The sequence below is a fragment of the Misgurnus anguillicaudatus genome, chromosome 6 (genome assembly GCF_027580225.2).
Source record: "Misgurnus anguillicaudatus chromosome 6, ASM2758022v2, whole genome shotgun sequence".
Classification (NCBI taxonomy): Eukaryota; Metazoa; Chordata; class Actinopteri; order Cypriniformes; family Cobitidae; genus Misgurnus; species Misgurnus anguillicaudatus.
The window spans coordinates 26,197,442-26,211,715 of record NC_073342.2 but is presented as its reverse complement, the minus strand read 5'-3'; the positions used below and the strand labels follow the sequence as shown (position 1 = coordinate 26,211,715).

Sequence of the window (14,274 nt, the reverse complement as noted above, 5' to 3'; positions counted from 1 at the left end):
ACTTTAGTTTTTTGTCTTATTTTCAGTACAAATATCTAAAAATTCTTAAATAAAAAAAATCTTGAAATAAGTGTATTTTTCTCAAACATTTTTTCTCAAAAATTTTGCTTTTTTACTTGTTTAAGGAAAAAATTCACTTAAATTTGATATTTTTGTCTAAAAACTAGATTTATTTTCTTGCTTATCTTGATTTAAGAATTTTTAGATATTTGTACTGAAAACAATACAAAATACTAAGAAAGTAAGTCATTTGTGTGAGGAATCAAATAAATTTAAATTTACACTGCAAAAAACTATTTAAGAAAAAATGTTCTTAGTATTTTTGTCGTTTTCAGTTAAAATATCTAAAAATTCTTAAATTAAGATGCTTTCTCTTGATGAGCAAAACGACCCAAAATATAAACTTTAAGTGGTTTTGTGCATAAAACAAGCAAAAAAATCTGCCAATGGAATAAGAAATATTTCCTTGAAATAAGTTAACTTTTTTCATAAACACTTAATTCAAGAAAATGTTCTTTTCCATTGGCAGATTTTTTTTATTCTTTGCTTGTTATAAGCACAAATTTACTTAAATTTTATATTTTTGTCTAAAAACTACACTTATTTTCCTAGGTCATTTTGCTCATTTAAGAAATGTAAGAATTTTTTGACATTTTTACTGAAAACAAGACAAAAATACTAAGTAAGAAAGTAATTTTTTAAGAAAAGGAAATTTTTTGAATTTAGTGTTTCATAAAAAAATTTTTTTGCTTACCCCATTGGCAGATTTTTTTTTTTTTTTTTGCTTGTTTTATGCACAAAACCACTTAAATTTTATATTTTTGGTCTAAAAACTAGACTTATTTTCTTGGGTCATTTTGCTCATCAAGAAAAAGCATCTTAATTTAAGATTTTTTTTTTTTTTGATTTTTACTGAAAACAAGACAAAAATACTAAGAATTCTTTCTTGAAAATCATTTTTTTGCAGTGTAGCGAAGCAGCAACGAACGTAGCAAGGACTACTTTTAAGATGCTTTCGCATACTTTATACAGTTCGAAAGCCCAACTTGTTATTCTTTGTAACCGTACAAAAAAAAAAAAAAACTTGGCACATTCTCCGAAATTTCTCTTTTTTCAAAATGTTTCAAGTGAAACAGCATAAACGTAAGTGAAAATAATGATACAACTTTCATTTTTCGTATACTATTCCTTTAAAACACAAACAAAAGCTACCTTCACTGATAACACAAAAATAAATACACAAAGTACAAAACGTGCCTGCACATCAGGTCCAGGCAATTTTGCGAGAAATGGCCTGTTTAAAGCACTCTGGGTCCGTGTTGCCACCCGGTCTGAGGGCTCTTTCGAGACTCACCAGAACGTTCTGATGGGACTCGCGAATGTTGACAGGGTGTTTGGCTCTGAGCAGCTCATAGGCGGCGATGAGCTTCATGTTTTGTTTCACCATGAGGTACTGAATAATGCAGGTGGGGGCGAGAGAGAACCCGTCACGACAATGCACCAGCACGCGCTTCCTCTTTTCCGTGGACGCGTCGATGCATTCGTTGATGTCCTCGAAGCAGCGGTGTTTAAGGGCCAGCCCTTCCTGGAAAGCGTCCGGGAGATCGCTAATGTCCACTTTGAGCCGAGACCAGCTGTGCTTGACAGCCCTCGAACAAGTGCAGGGAATAAGTCTCAGACAAGTCTCTCCAGGAAGACTGCTCATGTCGATGATGCTGTCGATGTTGTTACGGCACAACGTGCGTCCGCTGTAAGCGGCGTTCAGGTTTCCGACGTAAATGTAGTCCGTGACCTTGGAAATGACTGGCTCCGAGTACTGGAAGTGCTCAGAGATGCTCTGCTTGGGCTCCGGGGTCTCGGGGCCTGTTTTGGCACCGCCTGGAACCGCCCTGCGGCTGTAGTTGCGCATTTTCTTGGATCCGGAGCGGGACGGAGGGTTGGAGTCGGACTCGGAGCTGCTGTTCCACGGAGGGGAGAAGAGAGAGAAGCGACTCGAGGACTTGCTCTTGGTGAGATGCTCCACTGGACTGGAGAGGCCGGAGCCGGAGGTGGTCGTGGAGCCCGAAGCACAAAACAGTGACGCTCTCTCCAGGGAACCTGTGCTGCTGGCGGCCCCGGCACTGTGTGCCTGTTCCATCTGTCAGAAAAAAACAATTTCTTGATATATTACCCACAATTCCACATCTATGACACACCACAGTCTTATATATGACAGTGACCAGGCAGCAGTAAATGACTAAAATAATGGTTAACCTGTAGCAATAAATATTATCCTTTAGGATCTTTCTGTAATGAACGTCTCCACACCTGAGCTTTAAGGTTGTTCTTCCACTCCTGGGTCTCCAGAGCTTTGAAGCGTCCATTGCTGTCAGAGGACACAGAGAGACACAGGGGCCGATGGGTTCTGGGGGGCAGCTGGGGTGTCAGGGCCACGGCCAGCGGCCGAGGATCTGGCTGCTCGTTCCTACTCATCAGATCCGGACAGGAGCCTTATGTACAGATCCAACAGAGTCACATATTATGCCCCAAATTATTCCACATGCTTCGTGGGTGCAAACAGCCATCAGCTGACATAAAATTATTTTATCATTTACCTTGTATGACTTTCTTACTTTTGCAAAACACAAAAGAAGATATTTTGAAGACAATGATAACCAAATAGCATTGGTACGTCCATTGTTTTGACACAAAACCCTTGAGACATTTCTCAAAAGATCATCTTTTGTGTTCCACAGAAGAAGAAAAAAACGTAAACACATTTTAAAATAAGAATGCAGAATTTTGGGTTGAACTATATCCCTTTGATGAAAGCCAAACAAACTTCATTGATTATTTCAAAAATTCAGCCCATCTTTACAAAATATCTAAATAATCCAAATTCAACCTTTTATTTACTTGCAACTATGCACACTTGGGATGAAGGGGATCAAAGCGGAGATCAGCTACCCGACCTGACAGGAGGTAACAAACTGCGGTTTGTGTTGGGTTCGAGTTTGAAATACATTTTGTTAAATGATATTTAATCATTTATATTATGACTTAATTGTCTGTTTTCATTTTAACTCATTCACCGGCAGACATTTTTTAAAAGTTGCCGACCAGCTTTTTATGTGATTTTCACAAAGTTTCACAAAATGCCTTCCAGGAAAATTTTCTTCTAAAAATATATAAACATACAAATATATAAAATAAAAGAACAGACACAATACGGTAAAAAAAAATTTCATCTATATTTTTTCTCTGCTTATAAACTCTTAAATATGGGTATTTATCTTTAAAAAGTATTTTTTTTAGCAAAAACCTTAAATAATTGCATTTTTGTGAAGGGATTTTGAATGATTATCAAAACATACACAGAGTTATTAAAAAAAAAAATAATAAATAAAAATAAAATAATGTTTTGGCTTCATTTTTTTCATAAATTGGGTAAGTGCACCATCTAGTGGATAATCGCGTATTGCAGATTAACAAAAATTTATCAGGAACGTTTTTTATTCAAATATTTTCTCTTAATTGACGAGATAACTCATCAATGGCGGGGAAAGAGTTACACTGCAAAAAATGATTTTCGAGAAAAAAAAATCTTATTTTTACTGAAAACAAGACAAAAATACTATTAAAATTTTTTTTAATTAAGATGCTTTTTCTTGATGAGCAAAACGACCCAAGAAAAAAAGTCTAGTTTTAAGACCAAAAATATAAAGTTGAAATGATTTTGTGCATAAAACAAGCAAAAAAATATGCCAATGGGGTGAGCAACTTGTTCTTGAAATTTTCGTGAATTTAGTGTTTAAGAAAAATGTTCAAGATTTTTTTGCTTACCCCATTGGCAGATTTTTTTTTTTTTGCTTGTTTTATTCACAAAATCACTTAAATGTAATATTTTTTTGTGTAAAAACTAGACTTATTTTCTTGGGTCGTTTTGCTTATCAAGAAAAAGCATCTTCATTTGATATATTTTTACTGAAAACAAGACAAAAATACTAAGAATTTTTTTCTTCAAACTCATTTTTTGGGTCTACTGCAAAAATTACTTTCTTAGTGTTTTTGTCTTGTTTTCTGTAAAAATATCTAAAAATTCTTAAATTAAGATGTATTTTCTTGATGACCTAAGAATAGAGGTCGACCGATATGCTTTTTCTCTGGCCGATGCCGATGCCGATTTTTTAGAAATCAGGGCAGCCGATGGCCGATATGTTTGGTCGATTTTCTATATGTACATAATAATCAAAATGTTCTCATCATTATTAGCAGATATTTTAAATGCAAAAATGTCACTATTTAAGTCAAAGTATTTAAAAATATATCTTTCTGAAGAGTTTTACAACCTCCTCTGCACCATGCATTTATCAGACACAGATATTACCTGACACTCTGCTGTCATCATCTTTGATCAGTTTTTTACAATGGCTTTTATTGCTTTATAGGATAAAATCCTTATTTGGTAGACCTGATAAAATATTTATTCATCATAAAGTTAATATAGTAAATGTCTATGGTTTTTAGTTGAGACTGTTATTTAGGGCAAATCTTTCTAAACACATTTACATTCTCATTTCTGAGACGCTATAAGTGACTGATTGTGCTGACAGTGACGTCTTGTGAGTTTAGTGTTGGGACAGATCTGTTGTTTCAACCGTTCATTCGAACGAATCCGTTCAAAGGAGTCGGTTCGCGAATCGGACGCGCTGTGTTGTAATCCAGGCTGAGCAGCGCAAAACTGTAAACAAAGTCTAACTGTAACAACACGAAAAACATTTCCTTTGTGGATATGATTTGGTCTTCCGACCTTTCGCCATCGGGTCAGTTTTGTTTTGAGTAATAAAAGCAGGGAGACAGAAAGCGTGGACGCGCGGCTCTTCTCTCTCTGTCACGCAAACAAAACTCATCATCACTCATTAATCACATGAAATGAGCCTAATCTTTGCACGGACAGTGCACCGCGAGACATTAGCCCGTCGCGCTGTGGTACTGGCTGCTTAATTCGCGCGATCCGCCATCATTTAGTAAAGCTGTTTGTGAACACGGCATGGCTGCACACACACGAGACGGGTGCGATCTGCTTGCAGCAAGAGGCAGCGTCACGAGTTCTACAACAGCGCTTAGGTGCCCGCAGATGCGCCTGCCTATTAATCGGCCTAATTTTGCAGCAAAATCGGCCAAAGCCGATTTTTTAATATATGCCAAAAATCGGCCAATTAATCGGCCGGCCGATAAATCGGTCGACCTCTACCTAAGAATATAACAAAACATATCAAATTTAAGGGAATTTGTGCTTAAAACAAGCAAAAAAATCTGCCAATGGATTTTTTTCTTGAATTTACTTAATACAAGAAAAATTAAGCAAAACATTTCTTATTCCATTGGCAGATTTTTTTGCTTGTTTTAAGCACCAATTTACTTAAAGTTTATATTTTTTATGAAAACTAGACTTATTTACCTAGGTCATTTTGCTTATCAAGAAAATTTATCTTAATTTAATATTTAGATATTTCTACTGAAAACGAAACAACAACACTAAGAAAGTAATTTTTTGCAGTGTAGACCCAAAGTGTTTTTAAGAAACAAATTTGAGTAAAAATATGCTATAGAGAACATAGAGAAACATAATAAACCCAATCTATAAAAAATTATTTATGTACCAAAAAAATTGACTTTTTGTACATGCTGGTGAGAAGTTGTCCTTTAGTTTTTGTAAGGCACCTGTCTGTCAGTGAGGATGTGATTCGGTAAGGACCCTCATAAACAGAGCTGAGAGTTTGTTTGATCCACAGCAGCACGACTCGAGCATTAATACTCCCACATATCTCACTTCAGACAGTCATTCTGCTGATTTACCGGTATACTGATTGACTAGATGTAAGGTTTGTTAACACGACAAAACCAAACAGCTGTCATGATAACGTCTGCCTGGATTTTCCCCCAGCTGAAGTGTCTGCACATCAGCTGGTGATGTAATATTCTCACAATATAACAAAAGGTCGCAGGAAACGTTTAGCATGAAAACCACGAAAAAAGGCTTTGCTATCAGCTCAAAGACATTGAGACTTGTTAAATATTGTTCATTAAATGCCATTTATCTTTATGTTCTTGCATCTCATGACAAAACGCATGTGTGATACACAAGAGAGCAATTCCAGCATTATGAATGTGACATTTATAAGTCAAAAATTATAAAAATAAAATTATTTATTACCAATAGAGCGTATGCAACAACATCACTTTTCCATGTGACCATGCCTGAGCTTGCCTTGTTGAGTGGCAAAACATTCAACAAAATGGCTGGTTTTCATAGCGGCTGTTGCGAAAACACCAGTAATACTGACTATTATCAGCTTAAATTTAATTTAGTTGGCCTTAACAGTGACCCTAACAACTTGCCAAACAACCTGTAGTCTGTGGACATTGGCATTTGGCCAGACATTGCTTTTCCTGCCATATATGTTTGTCTTGTCTAACACTATTAAATCATCCCACCTTTGTAGGAAACAAGGCTCATCATAATGGATGTTTTTTAATGAAGACTCACTGACAAAACTTTGCAATTACACAGAATAAGAGTATTCATTGTTGTTTTATAGGATTTTTATCCTAAAATTTTACATATGCAGGATTCCCACACCTTAGTTAACTTCATATTCAAGGACTTTCCAGGTCTACTACCCTCAAATTCAAGGACTAAATGTGGGGACACATTTTAAGTGAGAGCAAGATTACATCGTGTTACCTTTTAAGATACATTGTTACAGTTTCCTTTCGAGGGAACTCGCGCTGTGTCACTGCGATGACACTTTGGGGACGCCTCCAGGGGTAAGTGCGTCTGAATCTGTATATCAAATTCAACCAATGGTGAGGCTTAACGACAAAGACAGGGTGACGCAGGAGCCAGGAAGTATATCGATATCTGAAATATTGCAAAAGACGGCATACAGCGACGCAGGAATTATTGCAAGGGAGACGCAGCGTCTCGTTCCCTTCTCAGGGGAACAACAGTTACATACGTAACCCGAGACGTTTTCATGTGTCAAACACAACTATGCAAAAAGCATTTTGGTATGAATCAACATTCGCATACAGAAAATATAAGCATTTAAAGCGAACAGTTTAGCACGTTTTATGATATTATCTTAAGACAACACGGACCCTGATTTACTTAAAAAGGCCGCTCCAAATGTCTGTTGAATCTGTTGGCACAGTCGATCACACAACTACTTTTCCCATTTTAGACACGTTTTTCATGCTACGCTAATGCTGTCGCGCAGACATTTTGCCACTCAGTGGGCGTAACCGCAGTCACTTTTGCCAAAGGTGACGTCACGTGCATACCCTCATTGAACCCATACATTAAACCATCTCTTTAAATTTTCCAGAGATCAGAAAAATTTCAGTCTATACTTTTGTGACAGAAAATATACGTGTTAAGGATGTGAAAAGTTTTTGGTATTTTGTAGGAATTCTGGAAATTAAAATGCACAAACCAGAAGCAAAATTACCCAACAAATGGAGAAGGGATGGATCTACTAAAAAAAAATAATATTGATTTTATTGAAATTTTTGTACAAATTTACAATTTTTTTGATAATTTTTGATAATTTTACCAATATCATTTTTTCCGATAAAAAAATAACGACCGTTCGATAAGTCATCGATATTGTTTACGCACTGTGCTTAATGTTGCGCAAGCACTTCTGAATGCGGCATGCACTCTTGGTTTACAATCATAGTGTTAATTAGACTTGGAGTGGAGTAAGATGAGGCAAGTTATTCATTTATTTATTAGTAGAGCACTATGATTTTCGCAATGCGGATAACGATAATTATCGATATCAACTGATATGGGGAAAAAATTATTGATAATTTTTGGCCATATATAAATCTATATATAAATCTATTGCAAGAAGTAAATATAGGAAGAGATATATGGTACATAAATGCATGCACAATACACAACACATTATACGACTGAATAATCCAATACACATGGGAGCGTAGTACTTACCAGTAGCACATGCTGAACGAGAAATGGGTTGCAGCTGCAAACGATTGCGAATCTTGAGAGAGTTGAGCAGGTTTTTGGCAATCATGCCTGAATTAAGTAAATAAACACAAGTTTGAATACAACTTCGAGAGTAATTCATCCAAAAATTTAATTTCTGTCATCATTTACTCACTCTCATGTTGTTACAAACCTGTATAAATCATTTTTTTCTGATGAACCCAAAGGAAGATATTTTGAGGAATATTCGTAATCAAACCATTTGTGAGCCCCATTCACTTCCATAGTGCTTTTTTCTACTATGGAAGTGAATGGGGCTCACGAACGGTTTAAACATTTCTCAAAATATCTTCCTTCTTGTTCATCAGAATAAAGAAATTTATACAGGTTTATAACAACATGAGAATAAGTAAATAATGACAAAATTTTAATTTTCCACCTTTAGCTCAACCGAAAATTACATTTCTGACATCATTTATTTCCACTTAACCAAATAGTTTTAGCATATTTTTTCCTACTATGGGAGTCAATGAAATCTAATGACTTTTAATTTCATTAAAGGATTAGTCCATTTTCTTAAAAAAAATCCAGATAATTTACACACCACCATGTCATCCAAAATGTTGAAGTTTTTTTTTCATTTGAGAAGAAATAATGTTTTTTGAGGAAAACATTCCAGGATTTTCCTCATTTTAATGGACACCAACACATAACAGTTTTAATGCAGTTTAAAATTGCAGTTTCATCAGACTTTCAAAGGAGTCTGAACGATCTCAAACAAGGCTTAAGGGTCTTATCTAGTGAAACGATTGTCATTTTTAACAAGAAAAATAAAAAAACATGCACTTTTAAACCACAACTTCTCGTCTATCTCCGGTCCTGTGACACGCCAGCGAAACCTCACGTAATTGCGTAATGTTGTGGAAAGGTCACGTGTTACATGAAATGCACATTTGCGGACCATTTTAAACAATAAACTGACACAAAGACATTAATTAGTATCATTCGACATACAACAACATCCGAACTGTCCTCTTTCTCCACAATTGTAAACACTGGGGCGGAGTTTCGCATACGTCCTCCGTGACCTCTTGATGTGATGACGTATTGCGTGAGGTTGCGCTGGCGCGTCACATGACCGGAGATAGACGAGAAGTTGTGGTTTAAAGTGCATATTTTTTATTTTTCTTGTCAAGGATGACAGTCGTTTCGCTAGATGGGACCCTTGTGCCTCGTTTGGGATCGTTTGGGGTCCTTTGAAACTGCAATTTTAAACTGAATTTAAACTGTTAAGTGTTGGGGTCCATTAAAGTCCATTAAAATGAGAAAAGTCCTGGAATGTTTTCCTCAAAAAACATAATTTCTTCTCGACTGAACAAAGACAGACATCAACATTTTGGATGACATGGTGGTGAGTAAATATCTGGATTTTTTTAAGAAAATAGACTAATCCTTTAATATCCATCACTTCCAGGCCTAACAATCAGTTAAAAAAATATTCTTAATGAAAAACATTTCCTTTTTTGGGGGGGATAAAATTAAGCTTGTTTTTAACTTTCACACAGAATCAAAAAGATAAACATATTTATGGGAAGACATAAAGCAGATTTGAAGCCATTCTCACCATTTTGTTTGGAATAATCTTTCCTATCCGGCTGATGAGATGCCTTGAAGTCTTTGCCCCATTTTTCCAAGGTTTCCATCTTCCACCCCCTGTAAACAATTGAATATCATGACTGACCACCATATGTATATCTGATAATAACCATACATAATATTTTGGTGAGACAGCAGTGAGAGGGGACGGACAGACAGACAGACACCTCCGCACTGGTGCATTCCCACACTTCACTTCTGAAAAGAGACAATGTTATACAAACGCATGGTGTGATATATCACGATCAAATGTTATTCATTACACACACACGCTTATATAAACGCACATACGATGCGAATGCAAAAACATCACTGCGTTAAATGAGCGTCTATGTCTCATCATAAGTGCTCATCCTCCACCGGTGGCTTTTCTGCATATATTTACTCCACTCGCGCATGCGTGCTTTTAACATCGCCAAAGAGTATCGATCATTCAATACACATGCAAGAAAACTGTACAATATGTAGCTAGAAAAGACATAAAATATAAGAATGTTTGAAACAAACCCAAGCCATTCATCTTTGCAGCGCTCAGCTGAATGAAGCTCACGTGGACGAATGTCGTCACTGAAGCGACGAGCAATGCATGATGGGAAATGTAGTCAACGCGTGTAAACTACTGATTGCGGCAAAAATAGTGTGAGCTGTGCAATAAATCTTTTTCGATTTTAAATTTTTGATCTAAACAATGACAAAAAACAGATAATTAAGGTAAAACAATTATTGTGCGATTAAAATATTAACTGTGTGGTGCTGCTGCGTGCTGCTGTGTTTGTAAAACTTTGACACGTGTAGCAACACTTACTTAAAGGACAAGTTCGGTATTTTACACTTAAAGCCCTGTTTTCAGAATGTTTATGATGAAATAGAACGGTTTTGACTGAAATTTCGACATTTGCGGCTGCCCCAAGAATTTTGGGGTGTTTGTGTTTCAGCTCCTACCTTTACAATGCGTTTAATGGTGCACTGGAACAATCCTTTCTAAAATGCATTAAACTTTCGTTTACAAAGACGTGAAACTCACCGAGCGGCCAGGGGCGCCCAATGACACGCCCACACAAAAATCACGCAAAAAGACGCCTTCCAACAGCTGTTTTAGCATTCGTTGTTAACTTGTGGACCTATTTTTCCAAACGCCTCACACCTGTACATTCTTCCGCTTAGAGCTTGAATAATAGACACTCCAGCCCAGTTGGTGGCGCTAATCCGCCATTGCCAATTGCAAGAATACAAACAACGTTCCCGGCGCGGAGTAATACCGTACCTCACAGCACAACTAATACAAGTCAATGGAGTTGGCAAAAACTACGATAAAACCTGTTGGAATGCGTATTTTGCAGCGATTTTTGTGTGGGCGTACCGGTGAACATCCCTGGCCGCTCGGTGAGTTTCACGTCATTGTAAACGAAAGTTTAATGCATTTTAGGAAGGATTGTTCCAGTGCACCATTAAAGCCATTCTAAAGGTAGGAGCTGAAACACAAACACTCAAAAATTCTCTGGGCAGCCGCATATGTCGAGATTTCAGTCAAGGCCGTTCTATTTCATCATAAACAATCTGAAAACAGGGCTTTAAGTGTAAAATACTGAACTTGTCCTTTAAGAGGAAAATTTTCACTACCGGAACGTGTCCAAGACTAGATTTGGGTTCTTTGACATGAAAATTATTAATTAAATTTATAGTTAAAAAATCTAAAAAAAAATAAAAAGCTTCAGTGAATGTTATACTATAAACATTTATAGTAAAGAAACATGTGGTATTTGGTGATCATTGGTAAATGTACAGACAATAATAAGGAATATGTCAGAATCCTGCCGGATCCTGTTGGTATTTAGATCTAGTTTAGCATGGCAGGGTTCTGACAGTACATATGTTCTATGTGGGAAATGTGTGGTTGTAGTATTGGTTTATTCTGACCACGCATTTCCTGGGTCTCGTCACTTTTTCCCCGATCCCTTACTCGTGATTATTTTCCAGGTGTATGTAATTTACTTTGTCCCTATTTATTGTCCGTGTGTTTGCTGTTCTTTGCACGTTCGTCTTGTCTCTTGCTTGTCTCATGCCCTGTCGGTTCCTGTGAGTTGTTTGATGTTCATAGTCCTGATCTTTTTTATCTGTTAAAGAGTTTATTGTTAGTATTGTTAAGGTTTAGTGTCAGTTTAGTGTAGTGTTGTTTCCCTTGTCTTGTTTTGCCCCCTCGTGGGTTTTGTTTTCCTGTTTTTTCCCTGTTTTTATAATAAATCCCTTTGTTGTTTACGTCCGCATCTGGGTTCGTGTTTTGTGTTCCCCAATTCCTGACAGAATATTAATGTCCAAGAAAATTTTCTCATCCTCCGCAACAATTTTCAATCATTGTTTAAGCCCTCAAGGAACTAAAATTTAAAAAAAATAGTTGGAAGGGACATAATTGACTGTGACACTCAAGATTGCTAACAGGTAAGCAGTTCTTATTTTTTATCTCCAGATAAAAGTTAAAATTTTGTTTGTCATAATACCTAGACAACTTTTTAGTTCTCATTACCGAAACACGAGTTTGTAAATGCATATATTTAATGTAATAGCATGTTGCGGTAATGATCATTTTTGATAATGATAATCTAAAACATGTAAATAATTCCTACAGAAAATATTGTTTAGATCCTCTTAAAATAATGGTTAGTAAGTTCAGACCTTATGTGCAAAAAAATTTACCTCAAGGGCTTTTTAAAACATTCTGATGCTGGACACCTTCTAAGTCTGGATTTCGTAAGAATCACCCATTTACTATGTAGTAAGCTTCATTAACACAATAATTTTTAGGAATTTTACTACAGATTATACTATTGTTTATACCATAGTATTTTTACATGTGAGTGGGTTAAACAGCACAGCATTTTAAGAGTGTGTGTTTAAAGTAACCTGCGCTCTATAGACGTCGTAGAGCAAGCTTACACAATTTAATTGCTATTGCAATTTATTGCAAAAACATATTTTTACCAATCTCTGAATCATGTGTGTTTTATATTTCTCTTGTATCATGAGAATAATTTCCATATTCCGTAGTAATTACATGCTACACAAATGTGCTTAAAAAAATACCATGGTTTTTACCAGAAAAATAGCATGGCACTTTAGAGAACTATTGTTCTTTTAAAATGTTTTATTTCTTATTAACTCTATATTCAAACATGCATTTAAATGTCTATTTATTCAAATCTCTTACCTTTAGATATCTTGTGCTATGTTGTGGACGCTAGACGAAGCTTTTTGTGTGTGGCCAGGACACAATTAGCGATGTCTCTTTCCTCAATGTTCGCAGCTTCAGCTGGTTGTCAGTATCCAGGAAACCCCTCCGGAGAATGATGTCACAGTACTCATCATTACCATCACCATTACCATCAACTCCACTAAACAGTTGTAATGCAGCAGACTTCCTCCTTTAAAGTCACTCACTTTCAAATGCAGATTATTTTTCAAAACAAAAATGGTGGGTCCAAATATTTTAATTTTTTTAATAAAATAATTTTTTTTATTTCATTTTTTCTTATTATTTAATATTTAGGTCATAGGAACTTACATGTTACAATACATGTATGTATATGTTTTCTATACAAGTCCCAGCTGAATTATTGATTCATTTATGATTTGATCCGTTCTCTGTTTAGACTGAGCAATGAGACAGAGACACTTATTAATGCAGGATGAAGGATGTGTTACACTTTATTTGCATAACAAAGCTTTGCTCCATCATTCAATTGCAGATAAGATCTGAATTACTTATGACCTGATTTCCTCATCGGCTTAAGTCCTACACACATACACAGCCTGACCACAAAGAGCAAGATTTCAATTAGAGACGTGAGACATGGAAATGTGAAGATTATGCATCGGACTGAATCACTAATGAGAGTCTTCACATCTATCCATTTATGGTTGTGTAGCTGATATCATATGCAGAAGTTAGTAAGTCTACACATACTGATGAAAAATGTATGCCTGGAATAAACCACTTTGAATTAAATGCACAAATGTAAACAAGGGTAAAATCTTATTTTTTATTTTATTTGCAATCAACAGATCGAGGTTAACCTGAGTATTTATTCCCATGGCAAGTGCATGCATCACAGGCCTTGTATAGTGCACAGCATGGTGCAGTAGTAGGAATATTCCCTTGATGGAAGATCAAAGCCTCACCATGGGCCTCAGTAGTAAAGGAGATTACAAAGGTCATGTGTTTGCCACTTCTGTACTGATCACAGACCTGTTCTGTGGTTCCCCTCGTGATAGATAATGTTCGTAAATGGCCTGTAAGTGGTATAAATTGTTTTTTGGTCCTGGGGTCACTTTTCTTGGAGTAGCTAAGAGTGGCATTGCTGTGACGAACCTTTATAGCACCTTTATTTTGTCATTTTTCACAGTACTTGTTGAATATCAAAAACGCATTTAAAAGCAGGTACGGTAATGACTTTTCCATCATTGGAAGCATTATGTATGTTTGCAAGAAGAGAAAACTCATTAGAGCGATGTAATTGGACCACATGTGTGCTGACACCGCCATTCACATCATGCTTACTGTAAATCACAAGAGAAATCAGCATGTGCGCATGTGTGTATGTGTCGAGACAGCAAAGATGATACAACTG

At 36.2% G+C, this 14,274-nt stretch overlaps 1 protein-coding gene and 1 long non-coding RNA gene across 4 annotated transcripts; one reads left to right on the top strand and one right to left on the bottom strand.

The window, feature by feature from the left end:
* Positions 1–955: 955 nt before the first annotated feature.
* Positions 956–10,281, bottom strand: LOC129434265 (uncharacterized). Of its 3 annotated transcripts, none has more exons than XM_055193190.2 (5): positions 9,940–10,148; positions 9,621–9,709; positions 8,000–8,086; positions 2,308–2,489; positions 956–2,137 (listed from the first exon to the last, which is right to left on the bottom strand). In XM_055193190.2, the coding sequence occupies exons 1-5, from the start codon at positions 9,993–9,995 to the stop codon at positions 1,265–1,267; spliced, it is 1,287 nt and encodes a 428-aa protein (XP_055049165.1). In that variant the 5' UTR covers positions 9,996–10,148; the 3' UTR covers positions 956–1,264. The 3 variants fall into 3 exon arrangements, with proteins under 3 accessions (XP_055049165.1, XP_055049167.1, XP_055049166.1); XM_055193192.2 differs by having other exon boundaries at positions 958–2,137; positions 9,820–10,147; XM_055193191.2 differs by lacking the exon at positions 9,940–10,148 and adding an exon at positions 10,160–10,281 and having other exon boundaries at positions 959–2,137.
* A 2,467-nt stretch (positions 10,282–12,748) lies between these two features.
* LOC129433219 (uncharacterized) lies at positions 12,749–13,670 on the top strand. The gene is made up of 2 exons (XR_008640359.2): positions 12,749–13,118; positions 13,393–13,670. It is a non-coding gene; the product is annotated as an uncharacterized lncRNA (long non-coding RNA).
* The last annotated feature ends 604 nt before the right edge of the window (positions 13,671–14,274 follow it).

Coding starts and splice junctions, on each gene's coding strand:
- LOC129434265 (XM_055193190.2), bottom strand. CDS start 9,995: ATGATGAGACATAGACGCTCATTTAACGCAGTGATGTTTTTGCATTCG. Junction 8,087..9,620: donor AGATTATTCCAAACAAAATG/GTGAGAATGGCT, acceptor TACTTAATTCAG/GCATGATTGCCAAAAACCTG. Junction 2,138..2,307: donor AGAACAACCTTAAAGCTCAG/GTGTGGAGACGT, acceptor TTTTTCTGACAG/ATGGAACAGGCACACAGTGC.